The following is a 17,785-nucleotide window of genomic DNA, read 5'->3' on the forward strand; positions in this document are numbered from 1 at the left end:
GGTTAGGAAAATTCTCAGTCATTATTTCTTCAGATAGGTTCTCAATCCCTTGTTTTCTCTCTTCTCTTCTGGTATCCCTATGATATGAATGTTGTTATGCTTGATTTTCTTCCAGAGGTCTCTTAAACTATCCTCTTTTTTTTTTTTTTAATTTGTTTTTCTTTTTGCTGTTCTCATTGGGTGTTTTTTGCTACCTTATCTTCCAAATCGTTGATTCAGAACTCTGCTTCATCTAGTCTGCTGGTGGTTCCTTCTAGTGCATTCCTTATTTCAGTTTTTGTATTCTTTTCTTCTGACTGGTTCTTTTTTATGGTTTTTATGTCCTTTTTTTTATGCTTGCTATCGCTCTATTGAAGTTCTCACTAAGTTCCTGATAATCACTGTTTTGAACTCAGACTCTGAAGGGTTGCTTGCCTCCATTTCATTTAGTTCTTTTTCTGGAGTTTTTCTCCTGATTTTTCATTTGGGATGTATTTTTTTTGTTTCTCATTTTGGCTGCCTTTCTGTGTTTGTTTCTGTGTATTGGGCAGATCTATGCCTTCCGATATTGCTGGTTGGCCTTGTATAGTAGATGCCCTGTGGGGCCCTGGCATAATCTCCCTTGTCACCTGCACCATGTGCTCCAAGACTGTCACTTGTGTGGGTTGTGTGTGCTAGCCTGTTATATTTGAGCCTTGATTGTTACTGGCACGTAAGTGGGTGGGAGTGACCTTCAGGCTGACTGGCTATCAGATTTGGTTATGTCCACAACTTATGAGACTGCTGTGCAGGGGGCTTACCCCGTGGAGCAAGATTTGCCCACCATGGGCTCTTGTGCCGGTTGAGAACATCCTTTGTGTGTGCCACTTGTGGGGCTAATTGGGTGGTGCTTTGCTGTGGTCTGAAGCCAACCTCCAAGTATGTTGGTTCTGGGGCCTTTTGGGAGGGGCTCTGGTGCAGGCTCAGGTCAGCCACTGCCTGGGATTAGGTGGAAACTACCTGGTAGGAGCAACAAACGTGATCTATGGTTGGTTGCTGCCCGTGCCGGACTTGGAGTCATGTGATAGAGGCCATGCTGTGAACCAAGGATGGCTGCCACCAGTACCATCTGGGGTATCTCTGCAAAAAGCTAGGACACTTTGAGGCCTGCTGCCAGTTGCTGGCTCCCATGAGCTTCAGCCTCTGATAAAGCTTCCTGTGGTATGTATGGTGTTGGGTGTGGTGGGGTCTCAGTGAATCACCAATTTAGATTCAGATTTGGTCATGGGCATGGCGCAGGGGGAGTAAAAGGGGGTGCTCGACAGAGGAAAGATGGAGCCCGCCTGCCAACTGCATGGGAGGAGAAGACCCCACAGAGGAAAAACAGCAGCTGTCCTTCAGACCTTACCACAAAGCCACACACCTCAGTCTGTCACAACCAGCACCCCCCATGCATCTGACATCCCCCTCGCACCAGTCCCTGTCCCTCCGCTGGAGCCCAGGGTGAGTGCTTGTGAGCGAGTGAGTCTATGTGCAGGCCCTTTAAGAGGACATCTGGGTTCTCCTCAGCCTTCCGTCCCACTCAGATCTGAGGCTCCTCTTTCTGGCACCAATACTCCAGTCTGGGGAGCCTGGTGTGGGGCTGGGGGTTCTCACTCATCCCGGGGGAAGCGAACTTTCATGGCCAAGATATTCCTCGTGATTCTCAAACACCACATGGAGGTTTGGGGCCCCAAAATTTTTAAGTACAATAACAATTTTAAATTGTGATGAAACTACTCTCCCACCCTGTACCATGTACTCTAAATTTGTGCAGCACACAGGATGGTCTAAAGTCAAAAGAGGGCCTCTCTACCTGGAAGGGGTGAGGTGGCAGCAGAAGCACATGAGGGAAGTAGTGGTAAGTGACAAGGCAGAGAAGGAGGGGACTGGAATGAGACCTGAGGACTATTCACTGTGGAAAGGAAATGGACCAAAATATCAACAGCAGTGGAATTGGTTGACTTCTGTGTTCATCTATACTTCTTGCAGTTTACAAATTTGCTACCACAAGCATGTTTTACAGTCAGAAAATATTAAGTGTCGTTACCAAGAGTGACAAGAGGCTACAGTAGAGGACAGGGAAGCACACAGTGCCTAGAGGCTGGGGGCATTCCTGTGGCTCCGCGAGTAGCCACCAGGGGTCAGCAGCACCCCGCAGTCCGTCCGCCATCATCCACAGGTGACCGACTAGGCGAGGCTCCTTGGGGAAAGACCCTTCCTGCCATCCTCAGTCTCACACTAATCGCCATTTGCTTTTCATAGGCTTCAGTCTCGGGCCATTTCCCACTAAATGGCAGTCACTGGTATGGGGGAGGGGACGTGTGGGGGGAGGGGAGGCTGGCCTAGACCTGCGCTACACCCCGGGACCATGGACAAAAGGAAGGCTCTTGAGCTGAGGCCCTGGATTCTAAGAATCCATTCCTCCTGACAGCGGGAGGGGGTGGGGGGACAGGAAACTGAGGCTGTTTCCGGGACTGGAGGCCGCCAAAGGAGAGCCAGAGGTCACAGGAGGGGTCAGTCTGTCCCTGGAGGGAAATCCCTGCTCCCAGTACGGCTGATGGGTTCTGGCCTCATGAAGCAAGGAGGGGGTGGACGGGCTTGTTTGAGGGTAGGGTAGGGACTGAGGCTGCCCGAACTCCTCCCTCTGAGCCAGAGAACTGAGCTGGGACCACTAGGCGTTTTAGGGGATCCCATTCCTGGATAAAGCCCCCGAGAGGCTCCTCAGACAAGGAGAGAATCAGCCCTGTGTCACAGGAGCACTGAGCTCCACTCAGGAAACCAGCTGTCACCTACTGTGTCACCTTGGGAAAGTTATTTACCCCCTCTGGGCTTTAATTTAGTCTTCTGTAACACAAAGAAGTTAGATAAGAAGATCTTTAGGCCTCTCCTAACTCTGATATCCTACTGTGAATCTGAAAATTCCAGTCCTCCCACCCTTTTCCACCGCGAAGGGCGTAGTTAGCCCCAGGGAGATCTGACTGAACCAGAACACACCTCATCCTCTTAACATAAGGTCTCTGGACAGTCCCCAGGCAAAGGCCTTCGGAAAGTTGGATCCAGGCCACCCTGAGGTGGAGGAAGAGGCTATTGGCTAAAATCCTGGACACAATGAAACCCAGCAGCTCTGCCCTGGCAGCACATTGTGGGTGAGTATTGAGGGCTTTGGCTGTAGCTCCTGGCAAAGCCAATCCAAAATGGCTCCCATCCCCCACCATGCTCCCAGACACCTCAGCTGAGCTTCCAGGCCCACGTTTTATTTACAGCCTTCCCTGACAAAGGTTATTTTTAGGATGACTGCTATTTAAAGTAACATATATTATGTATGTGAAAACAATATTTATAATCTAGCATGCTAACTTGATTTTGGCCTATAGATACATTTACATATTCGTATATCTAATCTTCAAGTGATCAATTCTTGTGAGAGGCAAGGACCACATCAGTCTTTCAAATTCCTGGACTAGGTGACTGAGGCAAGTTCCAGAATCATATGCTCGAGAGCTTTAAAAGAAACAGCCACACCTTCCTGAAGATGTTTTAGGCAGCTCCTCCAGAAGCTGGGCGATGACTTTCAGGCTGCCTTCCAGGCTAAGGACCCTGTGATGTTTATCTCATTTTAGCTAGTCTTTTCAGCCCAGGGTAGCTCCCACTTGTTTTCCTCATTCCAAATGAAGACCTGACCCAGAGCAGCACCAGATCCAGATTTTGTGGGCCCCTGAGGCTTATACATAGTTGAAGGATCCTCTTAAAGAAAGAGTTTAAAATCACTAGTACACAATTTCTCTTAGAAGAGGCATGTGCAAGCCTCTGAAACAGAAGCTTCAATAAGACCAGCAAATCTGTTCCATTCTAGAGGTCACTTCAAGCTCTAGAAAGTCCATGGGTTTCTCTTTTCTTCCAAAGCTTTTCCTTTTCTCTTCCCTTTTTTTTCTTTATTGGCTGCCCTCTCTTTCATTGAGGCACCTTGGACCAATGAGACCTGTGGGGGCAGCTAAAGAGGTGGCCACCGTGAGGGTCGAAGATGGACTACATACAAGGAGAATGAACAAATATGAAGATTCATTGAGGATAGTGGGAGGCAGGTTTCTCACTGTTGAGGAACAGAGTTACAGATACGGGAAGGGCGGAGGCTGGAATAAACCCTATGGTATTGAATGGAATTGGAGGTATGGGTGCAAACTGATGTTTTGTTAATATACATAGATAAATTTGAAAATAGATATAAATGTACGTGTATAAATATGCATGTGTGCTTTAATATATTAAAACATTTATGTGTATTTACATATTACATTTATGTGTATTTACATATAAAAATCATATTTGTGTGTATACACACATATACCAGTAGCGATGGACGTATCTAATGCCCAGGTCAAAGTTTCTAAATATTATTCTCTACTAAAAGGAACCAGAGGTCTTTGGAGAAATGGTTGATCTCTGGCATGAGACAAAAAAAGTACAAAATGAAAGCAGAACATTTTATTGTGTCAAAAATTAAGGAAGTGTTCCAGCATAACATAATAGCATAACAGGATTCCCGTGGCCATATCTGGAATAGTGTAACAATAATAATAGATTATAGTCCATTGAATGGAATCAGATGGCCAGCCTGGTGGCTCAGGTGGTTGGAGCACTGTGCTCCTAACGCCGAGGTCGCAGGTTCGATTCCCACTAAAATTCCCACAACGGCTCTCCCTGGAGCTGAGCTGCCATGGGCTGCCTGGGCTACTGTGTGCTGCCATGAGCAGTCGGCAGCCATCGTAAGCGACCGGCAGCTGTGAGCGGTGACCGACTGCCTCAGCTGGGGGAGGGAGGGTAGCACAAGGCTCATAATACCAGCATGGGCCAGGGAGCTGTGTCCTATATAACTAGACTGAGAGACAACGGCTTGCACCGAAGTGGCAGGGGAGGACGGAAGGGGAAAAAATAAAAAATAAAATAAATAAATAAATAGCAAGCCCCCAAGGGTAGCATGATTTCGTTTACACACGTTTTTCCAAAAGGCATATATGTGAGGGTACCCTCTAGAAAATTCTATAGGAGGAATGAGTGAAATCAGCTTTGTTTACTCTACCCCGTGGCAGAAACATTACTCAGGTCTGAGGAGGCTACAACTTGTTTCCCAGATCTTCATAACTCAGGGTCTGGTTCTGTTGGTGTTTCTAGTTATCTGCTAGGACTCAACCTATTAAACCAGGCAAGAAGGCAAGACTGTAGCTGGTTTATTTTGCCAAATCAGAGATCACACACAGTCCAGGCCAGAGACCTTACTCTCTTGGGAGACTCCTGTAGCCATGACAACTTGTTACAGAAGCCCACTCTGCTAAATTCCATTTTTACCATTTATTAAATGTAAGTCAGCTGAGTTGGGACTTACACACCCTCTACTAGAATTGGTTAAGGCAATAAATCAAAGACCCTCAGAATTAGACAAGATCTTAGAGGTCACCTTGTCTCATCTGGGTATCAGCCTGTGGTGATAGACTACAAATGGAGAGATGGTTGGCTGTTGCCTGAGAGCTCAGATGCAGGTGAGGGATGATGGATGAGAAGATATTCACTTGGGATTTTTAAGGAAGTCTTTGATTCTCTTTCACATCTTTAGTCAAGTGAGGACAGGGATGGCTTCTTGCCTCCCTTCTCCCAAAGACCAGGCTAGGAGCCAGAATCTGATCACATGAGGTCTTCTGTTTGGGGAAACTCTGCTCTGCTCCCTCCTGTCTTAGCAACCAGCTCAATACATACAAGTTATGCCCATTCATTCAACACATCGTTCACTGAGTACTGACTAGGTTTGGGGCATGGAGCTGGGCTCTGGGTTTACAATGTACATGAAATAATCATTAGTGCCTGCCTACATGGAGCTTATAGTCTGGTGGGGGGAAGACTATGAATACAGAAATAAATATAAAATTACAAATTGTAATAAGAAGGAAATAAGCAAGGTGCCATGAGAGAAAATAACAGATTAGAGGGTCTGGGAAACCTTTCTGAGATAATGACATGAAACCTGAAACCCAATGGTGAACAGGAGTTAGTTAGACAAAAGTGGAAAGAAAGAACATTCCAGGCAGAGATAATGCGAAAAACTCTGATGCAGGCTATAGCTTAGGACATTTGAGGAACAAAAACGAGTGAGAGTGTGGCCAGAGTCTGGTGCATTAGAGACAACTGGTGTGGATGAGCTGGAAGGGGTCCAGATTAAACGGGACGCTCCATGCCCTGTTGAGACACTTGGGCTTTTGTAAGTACACTGGATTATAAGCAATGCAGTGCCCTGAATTCATTTAATTTTTAAAGTCACTGCTCTGTGAAAAGTGAATTGGAAAAGGCAAAGTTGCTTTGAGCAACTGGGTGGAATGGGTGGAGGTTCCACTTACCAAGATGGGAAAAACCAGGGAAAGGTTGAAAGGGAAGAGACTGAGATTTCAAAATTGCTCATAATAGGTTTCTGAGATTCCTGTGAGCCGTCTAAGTGGTTAATAAATTTGGGAATCATCGGCAAATAAATGGTATGTAAAAGCAAAAGAATTAATGAGGCTACCTAGTAAAACAGTATTGAATGGGAAAAGAGGAGAAAAGAAGAGGAGAGAAACAAAGAGATAAGATCAGAAGAGAGGAAGGAGTAAGTGCTGAGAAAATGCAACACAGAGATCAGATAGAGAAAGAGCATCTGGAAAGGGGACCCAGAAGCAATGGCCAGAGAAAAAGGATAAAAACCAAGAAAGTTGATATTCCTGAAGTTGAGAGAGAAAAATATTTCAAAAAGATGAGTTCAGTCAACTGATCAAGGTGTTCCCAAGATGTTGAGTACCATGGAGGCCATTGATAACCTTCACAAGGTCGGTTTTTATAAAGAAATGGAGGCAGAAACTACACTGGAGTGGATTCAAGAATGATTTAGAGAAAGTGGAGACAGCTCGTGGAGGGAAGCAGAGGAATGGGTTACTAAATGGCTATCATCTCACTTTGGCCTCCTGGCCAGATCAGCTACAAAGTCTCTCCATCTCTCCTCCCAGGTTTCCATGGCAGCTTTTTTCTCAATATCCCACAGGGCACTGTACCTGCAGAAGAAGAGGCACCCAGGTCAGCCCCAGGAAGGGGGTTGGGGAGCAGGACGAAAGTATGAGGGAATCGCAGATGCTTGCAGAACACATGCCTTCCCAGCCCAAGGGCAATAACGAAACGTGGAGAAAACCCACAGAAACTTTCCAGGCTTCTGATCCAAACTTCTAAGGGAGGTAAGCACAAGTTGTGGGATGGAAGAGGGAGCGGGGACCTGGGAGCACACAGGTCACTCACTTGATAGAGTTCATAGCCAGCTGTTTGAGTGTCCTCAGGTCGGCCGTCATCCCACCAATGCCCATGAAGGCCTCATAGAAATCATAGGACAAGCCTTTGGCACCAAAGATAGCTGGGTCATCAGAGCTGATCACCATGGGGTACCCAGTGGCCATGAGGACAGCTGCAGGGTGGTTTCTCAAGTCAGACACCAGTTTCAGAACCTGCCCAATAGGAGGCAAAGGAGAAACACTTTGATCCAGGAAAAGCCAACACAAGGAAGGAAAGACCATGAAGCATAAACATAATCAGCTTCTTTCTCATCCCCATCCCCATCCTGGACATTGGGCTGACTTCTGGGCGAAGTCCTAACACAGGAACAGAGCCAGTTCCCGTTCTCTTCCTAATTTTCTCCAAGTTCCACCAGCACCACAAGCATCTGTTCTCTCTTGGCCTTGCTCAGAGCAGCTCTCAAAGAGCTGCGACACAGGCAAGCTCACGAAGAGCCCCGGGCACGGCAGGAGTGGCATTGCCTACAACCCCGCCACTTCACTGGCCTCCCTCAATGTCCCCCTAGCTTTGTCCACAGCTTTGCCCAAAATTCTGCCCCACTCAGGACCCTTGCTGCTGCCTCATTATTATGAATGATTTAAGTAAAGGGCCATTTCTAAAGAACTTCATTAATGGGACTGTGAGTGTGGAGGAGTATAGAAAACAGGTGAGTTAAGGAGAGAGCAATTATACAGGAAAAAGTCTGAAAATTAGAGCAGACATTGTAGTTGGGGGAGAAATTCATATTGGGTGGGTCCCATGGATCATGCCTACCTGGTTGGAGATGGGACAGACTTCTATGGGGATGTCCTTCTTCCATAAGTTAGTCCAGACTGCTGGGTGTTTGCTCAAAGCAAATCCATGGCCAATCCTGGTAGCGTTCAGTAGGAGGGCATCCAGAAGGTTTCTATCTATGGATGTACCCTGCCAGTCTGGGGATAAAAGGGTAGTCTTCAGTCCATCCGGATCTGACCCCTGGATCATTCTCAGATAAAGACTCCAGACCCCCCAAGTAAGAAAAGGAACATAAATAAACATTAAGATAAATACACACCCACACACACATATCTTTCTTATAACAATGTTAGGCATGTCTTTATACGGGTGTATGTATGAATGCATGTATATGTACTCATGTAACAGATGAAGTTGAAATGCACGTAGGCTTTATAAATTGAACAAAGGTACACAGCTAGCAAGCAGCAAAACTGTGTTTAAAACCTTGATCTATCTGACCCCACAGTCTGTATTCTTTCTTTTCCTTGTTTTTTTTTTTCGTTTGTTCCCAGTACTATTTTCTGGGAATTTTACGTTTATAATCTTTACAACAATGTGTTGCAGACTCTGTCAATATAATTATTTGTATGTACTTACTTTGTATCTTTAACAATACACTTGGGACAATATCAATTGCAAGACTGCAACGGCCGGCATGAACAAAGCAGTGGCAGATGCTACTGGCTGCCCACTCACCAGCCATCCCCACTCCCTTTCCTTGCTGGTAGGGCCCCACTTAGAGGGTTGACAATGACAGGTCCCGACTTTCCCAGCTTCCCTTGCAGCTAGGATAGTCCTAGTGCTGGCCTGAGAGGTTATTTGTGGGGAACTCTGGGGGCTTCCTCCCTAATAAAAAGAGATGCACTGGAGGAAACTTCTCATTTTTTGCTTCATTGGATGTGGTCATGTCTGAAGGTGACTTCACTATCCCATGGCTAAGTAAGGTGAAATCCCAGACTCAGTGAGGACAGCAGGGGCTGCTTATTATGAGAGATAACACATGACCTTACTATAAAACCTGTTGGGTGTGTGTACTCCCTTCCTGGTAGCCAAAAGCATCCTAGTTGATCCACATGTAAGATATGAGAATTCCACTTTTCTATTGGGAATAAAACCCAAGAATTCCCTTTGCTGATTAGGGCATGTGTTTTAGGTGGATTTTCACTGGTTTCCTACCTAATGTGTTCTTTTCAAAGATTTCTTCTTAAAATATAAAAATAAATAAATAAATAAGGACACTAGTCTTGGGTATTAAATACCCACATCCTAGCAAAATCTTCTCCTAGGACCAGGCATCTTGGAATTTGGTTGGATCCTGTGTTAGTGTTTCATACTGTTGAAATGATTTCACACAGTAAGTATGATTTTCCTAACTAGATCGCAAGTTCTTCAAGGTTAACAGCCCCTTACCCCTTACCCAATCCTGTCACAATTATTTAAATCTCCTGGAATAGCTTTGATCTAAATTGGATCTAAATTGACTTGAAATGTCAAGAAAAAGAGATAAATGCACTCAGAACCTTCCTCTGAGAGGTGGCATAATAAACCAAGGTTTAAGCCTGGTTGTGAAATTCAAGTTCCCCATATTTCCAAGGGGGTCAGCACCAAAATTTCCTCCTGGTCTAGGCCCCCCAAATCTTCATTTTGACGTGAAATTGCAGCCATGATCTGAGACTCCTTTGGTTAGGGTTTATACATGTTAAGAATTGAAAGATGGCAGGGGCTGAAAGCTGACCAAGCTCTCGCATTGAGCTTTGGGGAACAAAGACATACTGGGTTAATGGCATGTCAGAAACAGTAGCAGTCAGGTGCTTGGGCAGGGTAGGGTCTCCTCTTCGGCACTGATGAGTTTGGACAGAGCCTCCCAGATGCCAGGACAGGCCTGGGTCTAGTCCCTCTTTGTGTGGCTGTGAACAGGTGAGCTAACCTCTCAGGCACAATTCACTCATTAAGAAATGGCTCATATACAGACTCCACTACTTACAGCTCTCTACCCTTGGCCCGATTATACTATGTTTGGAGCCTTAAGCTCTTTGTCTATAAAATAAGGATAAGAACACCTTCCTAGCAGGACTGGGGTGAGAGACAGAAATAATACATGTAGAGTGCCCAATACTTTATTAGTACTGCTGTTCCTTCTCCAGAGATTTAACCCTGTTGTCAGGATTAAATGAGATGGTACATACGAAATGGCCAGGTGCCACAAAGCGACTACTGACTATAACGCTACTGCCCCGGTGTCCTGTCACTTCTCTTGAGTGATACTGAACAGCCCTCCCATCCATGCCCATCTCTGTCGCCTGATGATCGCCGCATGGCTTACCTGTCTCTCCGGCGTGAAAAAAGTAAGGCAGTTTGAAGCCTTGTGAGGCTGGAATCATCAAAGCCTCTTTGTAGTAGTCCAAGGAGTGGCCAGTGTCCTCACGCCCCACCTGCAGGACAGAGGAGGGAAAGTGGAACCCTCTGCTTGTGCATGCCTCACTCTGCTGCTGGTGCCGCCGGCAGCCTGTGAACACCCTTCCTTGTACCCTGTCACTACTCCTTGAGGCCTTAGTCGTCCAGCCCTTTAAGAATTACCAGTAGCAGATTAGCACAGAAAAGAGAGTGCATTCTTGCCCAAAAATTCCCCCTGAGTAAGGACTGTACCTTGTAGCCACTCGGCCCCTCCCATCTTGTCTTCTCACACCATCTTCCCAGCCCTTGTGCTTTAACCCTGAGCTCCTTAGTGGGGAGAATCAGTAAGGAGAGAGAGCAAGAGAAATAACAAGAGATACAGAGAATAAGAGACTGAGAGACAGAGAGACAAAGCGAGAACAAGAGAGTGAGAAACTGACAGTGAAAGAAACAGAGAGAGAGGGAGAGAGGAGAGAGTGCATAGCCCTGAACTGGGCAGACTCGGATGCAGCTCGGCCACTCACCCCGGGGGGGCGGGGGGGTCCCTCTGTGACTCAGCCACTCAGTTATAACTAACCAGAACAGCAACCACCCCAAATCATGCTTTTCAACTAAGCCACATGTGCCCTGGGGCTTTGTAGCTAGCTGCGTGCTGCTAGTAAGAGTGCCTTAGGGCAAAAGGGGTACCTCCTTCAAGACGCCAATTATAATTGGAGGGTGGCAATGACACATTTTTATAATAAAGCAAATATGGATATTCTACATGATAGAATGGAGCGTAGGCTTGAAAGAAACTTGCAAGTGAACCCTTAAACCTGTCCTCCCTCCAACCCCAGGTTCCCATGGGGATTTGTCCACGACAGTCCTTGTGTGGACTCTTCCAGAAGCTCTACACTGCAGGCTCTCCAGCTCAGGCTCCTTTGTCAGTGCTGCACGCAGATGGAAAAGCTGAGGTGGGAGGGGCTTCTGCCCCTTCTGGAGAGCGGATCCTTTGAGACACCCCCAAGGATCCCAGAGGACATCCTGGATCCAAACAAAACAATTCCTTGAAATCTCCTCCTTGGTTGATCTGCAAGCACTGTACAGTCTCCAGTAAAACGTCCGATTCTGGGAGAGGGCGTCAGTCCTGTTAGCCAGCTAGTCCCAATTAATTTAGATTCCTTAATGAGATTAACGAGCCAGCACAGGGCAAGTGTGGCCTGGGCTTTGGGGGGGAGGGCAGCACCACCTATGCATGCTCAGTGTCACACGTAGCTGGGGGGAGCAAAAGGAGAGGAGATGCAGGGGAGCAGAGGCTGGGAACAAGGGCAGCAGGCAGGGGATGGGAACAAACCCGTCATCCACATTGTCCCAACTCCCTTCCTTGTGCCTTTTTAGCAGTCCGGCCTTTTCTGCTCTCCCTGCTCTGGTGGCTGCCCAACCCCTGCAGGCCCCTGGATAGGATCAGCGCTGAACGCTGAGCAGGCCTGGGTTGGCAGCCTGTGCCTCTTCAGAGGATTTCACAGGCGCTGCCCTGCCCTTCACAAAGAGATGCCTTGCTGCGCAGACAGTTACCAGGTCAAACCCTGCCACCGTCCTGGGGAATCTGGTTCGAAGTGTCATGGCTGTTTGGACAGATTTCATGATGAGGGACACGTTTTTGAATCTGTGAGAGAGACAGAGAGAAGCATGGGAGACAGCGTGACTCGGTGCTGAGGAAGCCGTGCGCCCCACCCAGCAGCTCCCTCGGTGCCTGCGGCTGGTCAGTCTGGTCCAGGCCAGGGCATGTGGCAAACATTTCCCAAACCCTCAGCACCACTGACCCCATGACCCACCCGAGCCGGGCTATTGTGATCCCTGTAAGTGGCTGCAGCTGAGAGATATTTCACTTAAGTCCCTCCCTGGCTGGCTGCAGAGGGACCCACAGTCTCTGAAAAGCAGGTGAGCTAAAGGAACCCATGAGACAAGTTTTACTGACCTACATTTGCATGAAGCAAAGTGGCCTTGTCCCAAAGTTGACCTGCATCTCCAAGAAGGTGGGTCCTGGAAGTGGGTGCAGTACAGGGGCCAGCTCTCTGTTCACTGGACACCTCTGAAATGCCACAGATCTCCCAAGTCCCTGTGGGTCAGCTAGACCTGACAACTACATGGTCTCTTCCTGATTAAGTCAGCAAGAGCCGGGCACTCCCGAAAGCACATAACCAGGCTCTTACCTGCCTCTGCACTCCTCTCCCCTCAAGTCCAGCATAGAGACAAAACAAGCAGAAGGCCTGGAACAACTCCATGATGGGAGGAAGGTCTCTGCCCAGCAGCTGGCTCACTTGTTCTATTCCTCAGTTTTGTGGACCTGTTTGTCCCCCCACACCTGCACATTCCCTCTTCTGCAGAGCCCCATAGGGACACTGCAGCTCAGCCCAAACATCCTCCTGCCTCTGGCCCCCAGGGCGCCTCTGAGCAGAACCGATGGGCCCATCCTGCAAGCTCCATCCTGGCTGAGCAGCACACAGGTGTGGCCTCAGCTCCTGAGGATCCACAGGAGGTCAGGAAGCTCCTGGGAAGTCTGACTGCCCTCCAGAGCCCAGCCCCTCCCCCTGCCCTGACAGATGTGACCCCCATTGGGCTGCTACCCCTGCATCTCCAACTCTGGCCAGGTCACAGGCCTTAGATTGTCTGCTCTTTGACAAGAGGAGAGAGCTCTTACATTTGTAAAATCTGAAAGAAAATTAAGCTCTAAGGTTTTCTGCACTTGCTTAGGAAAAGAATGGTCCTTCTTTAAACCACCAGGACACACACACACATACACACACACACACACACACACACACACACACGTGTGCGTGCTCTGGGGTCTCCACACACAGGCTGAGACAGATGTCACTCAGGGCCTGGTTACCAATGAAGGCCCTGCATATGGCCACACACATCACATGGTTGATTTTAGACAGAATCCCCATGGCAAATTGAAAAAAAGAAACGGGCCAATTATCTGAATATTCAGGCAATAACATACCCCAACTGAGTCACCCAGGCAGATGTGGGATCACAGCCTAGAATTACCTGGAAAATTGCTCCAGTTGTTCATTTCAGTCTTGTAAAGACTGGAACTACAAGTGATTTCAGAGATAGATTTTTGCACTTACACTCAAGTGCACATGCCGAGCCCATACCTCTTTGGTATTGAGGGGTCTCTGGCCCCCAGCCTCCCTTCTCACCCCTCTTTCTCTTCCCCTCTCCCTTCCCCACCTAGGGGCTCTGCCTACATCCCATTCTCCCAACTCTTGCAGTTTCAGCCATTTTTTTCTCTCACCTGTGATCCGAGTAAATGATTTTTATTCCAATGAATCCAGGATGCTTTTTTGCAAACATACAGGCCGCTTCTTTGTAGGTCCTCACTGACCACTCTTGGTTATGGATGATCCCATTCAGTTCATACACCTGGGAAGGGAAGGCAGCACCGGCCCAAGCAGACAGCAGAGGTGAGCAGAGCACAATTGCAATTTCACTACCAAGCACCTCTAACACCAGGCTGCACTTGGCAATTTATTTGTTCAATGCCTGTGATGGCTTCTGACATTTATCAGAAGTCCTTGGCTCCCCTGGGACAATGCTCTTTGATGCCATGAGGCTGGGATAGCTGCCTGTCTTGTTGATTGCTGTGTTCCTGTTCCTAGGACAGTGCCGGGCACATAGTAGGTACTCAGTAAGTACTTGTATAATGAAGGAAGAATAAGTCAGCTGAGGCAAGGACACAAGCCAGAAAGAGTGGTCCAAGGACCTCCTTCATCTCCCCTCTCCCACCCGAGTGGTACATACCTGAGGTGGCCACAACCACTAGGGATCCCAAAAGAGACATGGTTAGAAGAGCCAGAACAAACAGTAGTCAAAACGAAAGACAAAGACGCAGTGGGGGAGGGAGAAGCAGACTGAGGAAGGAGTGTGAAGCCGTCCTCTCTAAAGTGCCACTGGCAGCTGGGCCACTCCAAGCCTCTGTCAGGGGCACTGGACTGGGGCCATGGCTCATCCCTGCGGCTACTTCAGCGTCCCCGTCCCTGGGCCAGGTCTCACCTCCCTCTGGGTGGTAGTGTGCTTGGGCAGTTCTACGTCAGCACAGGATGTCGGAGTCTCTGCAGAGACTGTAGGGTCAGCCAGGATGGGAAGAAATGATATGCAGGAGGTTCTAGTTATTTTCCTGGGCATTAAGCACCCGCAGTATGTTAGGAATTGGGCTAGGCATTGGAGGGCACGAACAAATGCTAATGAGACAGGATGCCTGGCCTCAAGGAGTTTGCAATTTAGTGGAGCGACAGACTCTCCCCATTTTTATGCTATAAAGCAGGAAGAATTAAATGCTGGAGGTATATGGGATCTCAGAGGAAGAAGGGGTTTGTTTAACTGGATATGATCAGAGAAGCTTTCCTGGGGGACATGGCCCTGGGGTGAGGTGAGTAGGGTTTGATAAACAGAAAGAGGCAGGCTGCTCTCAAGCAAACACGTTCATCCCAGGTGGTCTGTGGCTAAAGGGTTGCTAGACCTGGCCTAGGGAGCAGTGGCTCCACACAGAGCCAGAGCAGATGGGGTTCAGGGAGCAGCAGTGAGAGGCAGAACGGGAGCTCATTACTGTAAAGAAGAAAAGTCCTTTCCCTCACTGCAGTCAGCTCCTGCTCCCCTGGCATCATAGCAGCAGGGCGTTGTCTTCTCATTGCCCACCACTCTCCCCAGCCCAGGGCGCCTCCCACTTCCCCCCTGGCTGTACTACTGCAGGAGCTGCCCTTTGCCCCTGGTCAGCACCCCCAGCTGGCCTCTTCTCCTCAGGCCCACAGAACGGTCTTTTTGCTCTTTCGTCTGTTCTGCTCTGCTGCCCAGGTTTCGGGAAGTGGGGTGAACAGGCAGCTGTTTCCAGCCCCTTCTCTTGGCCCCAACTCACCTTGCTCTCCCTTTCCTCCTGCTGCCCGCCCCAGTGATGCCTGGCATTCCATACACTCCCCTCCACAGCCAACCCTGACCGCAGCTGGAATTTTCCTGATTGCTAGCCTCGGGGTGGATATCTCAGGCTTTCTGACTGTTAAGGCTGACAGGATTTTCCAGAGGGGAGAACCGTGGGTGCTAGGCTCAAGGTCTAGTATTGCCCATTAGTATTATGGCCCACTGAAGGGGAGTAGTATGATCACAGCCTGATTGTATGCCATCCCAAATACGCCGCTTTTCCAAAAGGATTATTTTAAGCTGAAGGCAATTAAGAAGCAGCAAAAACAGACAGAGCTCTTTGCCCTCCTCTTATCTTCCTAAAAGCAGGACAAATTTCTGTTTGTGGAGGTGCCCACCTCCCCTCTCCTGTGCCAGGACAACCCTTATCACAGAGACAAAAAGTCAGCAGCAAGGTGGGTCTGCACAAAAACAGACCCACTAAAACAGACTTACTAAAATAACTTTGACTGTCTATTCTTTCCCCATATGTCTATCTTCCCACAGTTTTCTGCCCCTAGAAGCCCAAACCCCTTTTCCTTTGTCTTGTCACTTCTCCACCATTTATCTCCTTTTCTTAAAATAGTATGTAAGCACCTGATCTAGCCACTTCTTTGGGTCGTCACCTCTTTTCTGTGAAGACCTCCATACACATAAAAAATAAATATTAATGTCAAATAAAATTTGTATCTTTTCTCCTTTTGATGTATAGCTTTTGTCAGTTTAATTTGTAGCCCCCAAGAATACAACCAAGAAGATAAAGAAAGTTATTTTTCTCTCTTTCTTTACCAAGGATTTTTAAAAGGAGAACTTTTCCTGTCACTGATCAAGGCTTCAGCAGACTCTCAGGCTCTGGTAGAACCTTCGGATCCTCGAGGCAGCAAGAGCCTGTAAGCTGCATCCCAGAGGTTCTCAAAGCACGGCTGGGGCAGCCCTGTGGGCCCAAGATTTTTTCAGGCAATATAAAAAGTCAAAACTCCGTTCATGAAAACTTTCAGATGTTATTTTGTCCTTTACACTCTTATTTTCTCATGAGTGTTCAGAATTTTCCAGAGCTGCACCATGTGTGACAACATTGCTCTGACAAATAACGGACTGTGTGCTTGTGTAGTCTTGTGCTTTGAAAACTTCTCCGTTGTATTTTCTAACACAAGCTATATTATACAGGATATAACAGATATAAACCACAAAAAACAAAAGCTCTTTGGGACCTTCAACCATTTTTTTAGTGTACAAGTTGGAGAACCACTGCGTTAACCCAACCCAGAACTGTTACTTGGCATTACCCAGCTGATCTGCAGAAGGGAAGAACAGAATTCCACCCATGCCTTGACTGCTGTCATTACTGTGTCACCTGCCCAGACACCGCAACTGGCTGGTAAAGCCCTGGGGGGGGGGGCGTAGTTTTGATCTTCCCACCTCCCCTCCAATAGCACCAAAGTGGGAGCTCCATAAATAAGCATTAACTTAAGAAGAGTGCTGTCCCCTTGGAGTTTTAAAAGTACTAAGCCCCTGGCAGCATGTTTTAGAGAATGGGTGAGTAGATGGATGCTGGTGGAGCAGTGCTAGCAAACAGAAGGGAGACAAAAAGAAAGAAAGTTTAAAAACAAATCAACAGGGGTGGCCAGTTAGCTCAGTTGGTTAGAGCGTGGTCCAAGGTTGCCGGTTCAATCCCCGCATGAACTACTGTGAGCTGTGCCCTCCTTAAACAAACAAAAAAATCAACAAGTGGCAATTCTGCCTAACAGAAGTCCCTGGCAGATTAATCAAGTATGTGGAGATATGTAAATAATGCAGCCAGGGCCTAATGGGGGCTTGCATACAGCAGGGGTTCCAAATCATCAATTCTGTCACTCCAGTGCTTATCACCGGAGAAGCCCGAGTTCCAGTCCCACGGAGAGCCGCAGAGGAGGGATCCAGCTCACCCTGCTGTGAAGTCGGGTGTTGGAGGAAACTTGTCAGCCGATTGGGGGTTCTGGTCAGTCTCCGGAGTTCAAGATCCCAGTGGAGACACAATCTGTCCCAACCAGTCACACTTCATAAGGTCATACGTAGCAAGCAAGGATCAAATGAGTTAATATTTGTAAAGCACTTAGAAATGATAACTATTAATAATACTATTATGATTACTAATCTATCACCAGATATAGAAAAGCAACTCAAAATCTGTTGTCCTAGGAAGATGAGTTAAGATCTACGAATTGAACGGTCTGCAAGTTCAAGAAGATTGTGTCAGTCATTCACCTAAGACTAAGTGATATGAAAGCTGCTATATCCTGTAACAAGCCTTCTTGAATTAAAAACACAGTGGAGTCGATTTAGACTATTTCGGTTTAAT

At 47.6% G+C, this 17,785-nt stretch overlaps 1 protein-coding gene across 5 annotated transcripts in view; it reads right to left on the reverse strand.

Moving 5' to 3' along the window:
* Nucleotides 1-4,461: 4,461 nt before the first annotated feature.
* ADA2 (adenosine deaminase 2) overlaps nt 4,462-17,785 on the reverse strand; it is a 58,011-nt gene continuing 44,687 nt past the window's right edge. For all 5 annotated transcript variants that reach the window (XM_081059875.1, XM_081059873.1, XM_081059876.1 and 2 more), the window contains 6 exons: nt 13,793-13,920; nt 12,061-12,151; nt 10,436-10,544; nt 8,110-8,267; nt 7,306-7,508; nt 4,462-7,067 (listed from right to left, as the gene is read on the reverse strand). In XM_081059875.1, the coding sequence (XP_080916001.1) occupies nt 6,968-7,067; nt 7,306-7,508; nt 8,110-8,267; nt 10,436-10,544; nt 12,061-12,151; nt 13,793-13,920 (789 nt within the window). In that variant the 3' untranslated portion in view covers nt 4,462-6,967. The remainder of the gene's footprint in view (nt 7,068-7,305; nt 7,509-8,109; nt 8,268-10,435; nt 10,545-12,060; nt 12,152-13,792; nt 13,921-17,785) is intronic.

This window comes from Rhinolophus hipposideros (genome assembly GCF_964194185.1).
Source record: "Rhinolophus hipposideros genome assembly, chromosome: 9".
Lineage (NCBI taxonomy): Eukaryota > Metazoa > Chordata > Mammalia > Chiroptera > Rhinolophidae > Rhinolophus > Rhinolophus hipposideros.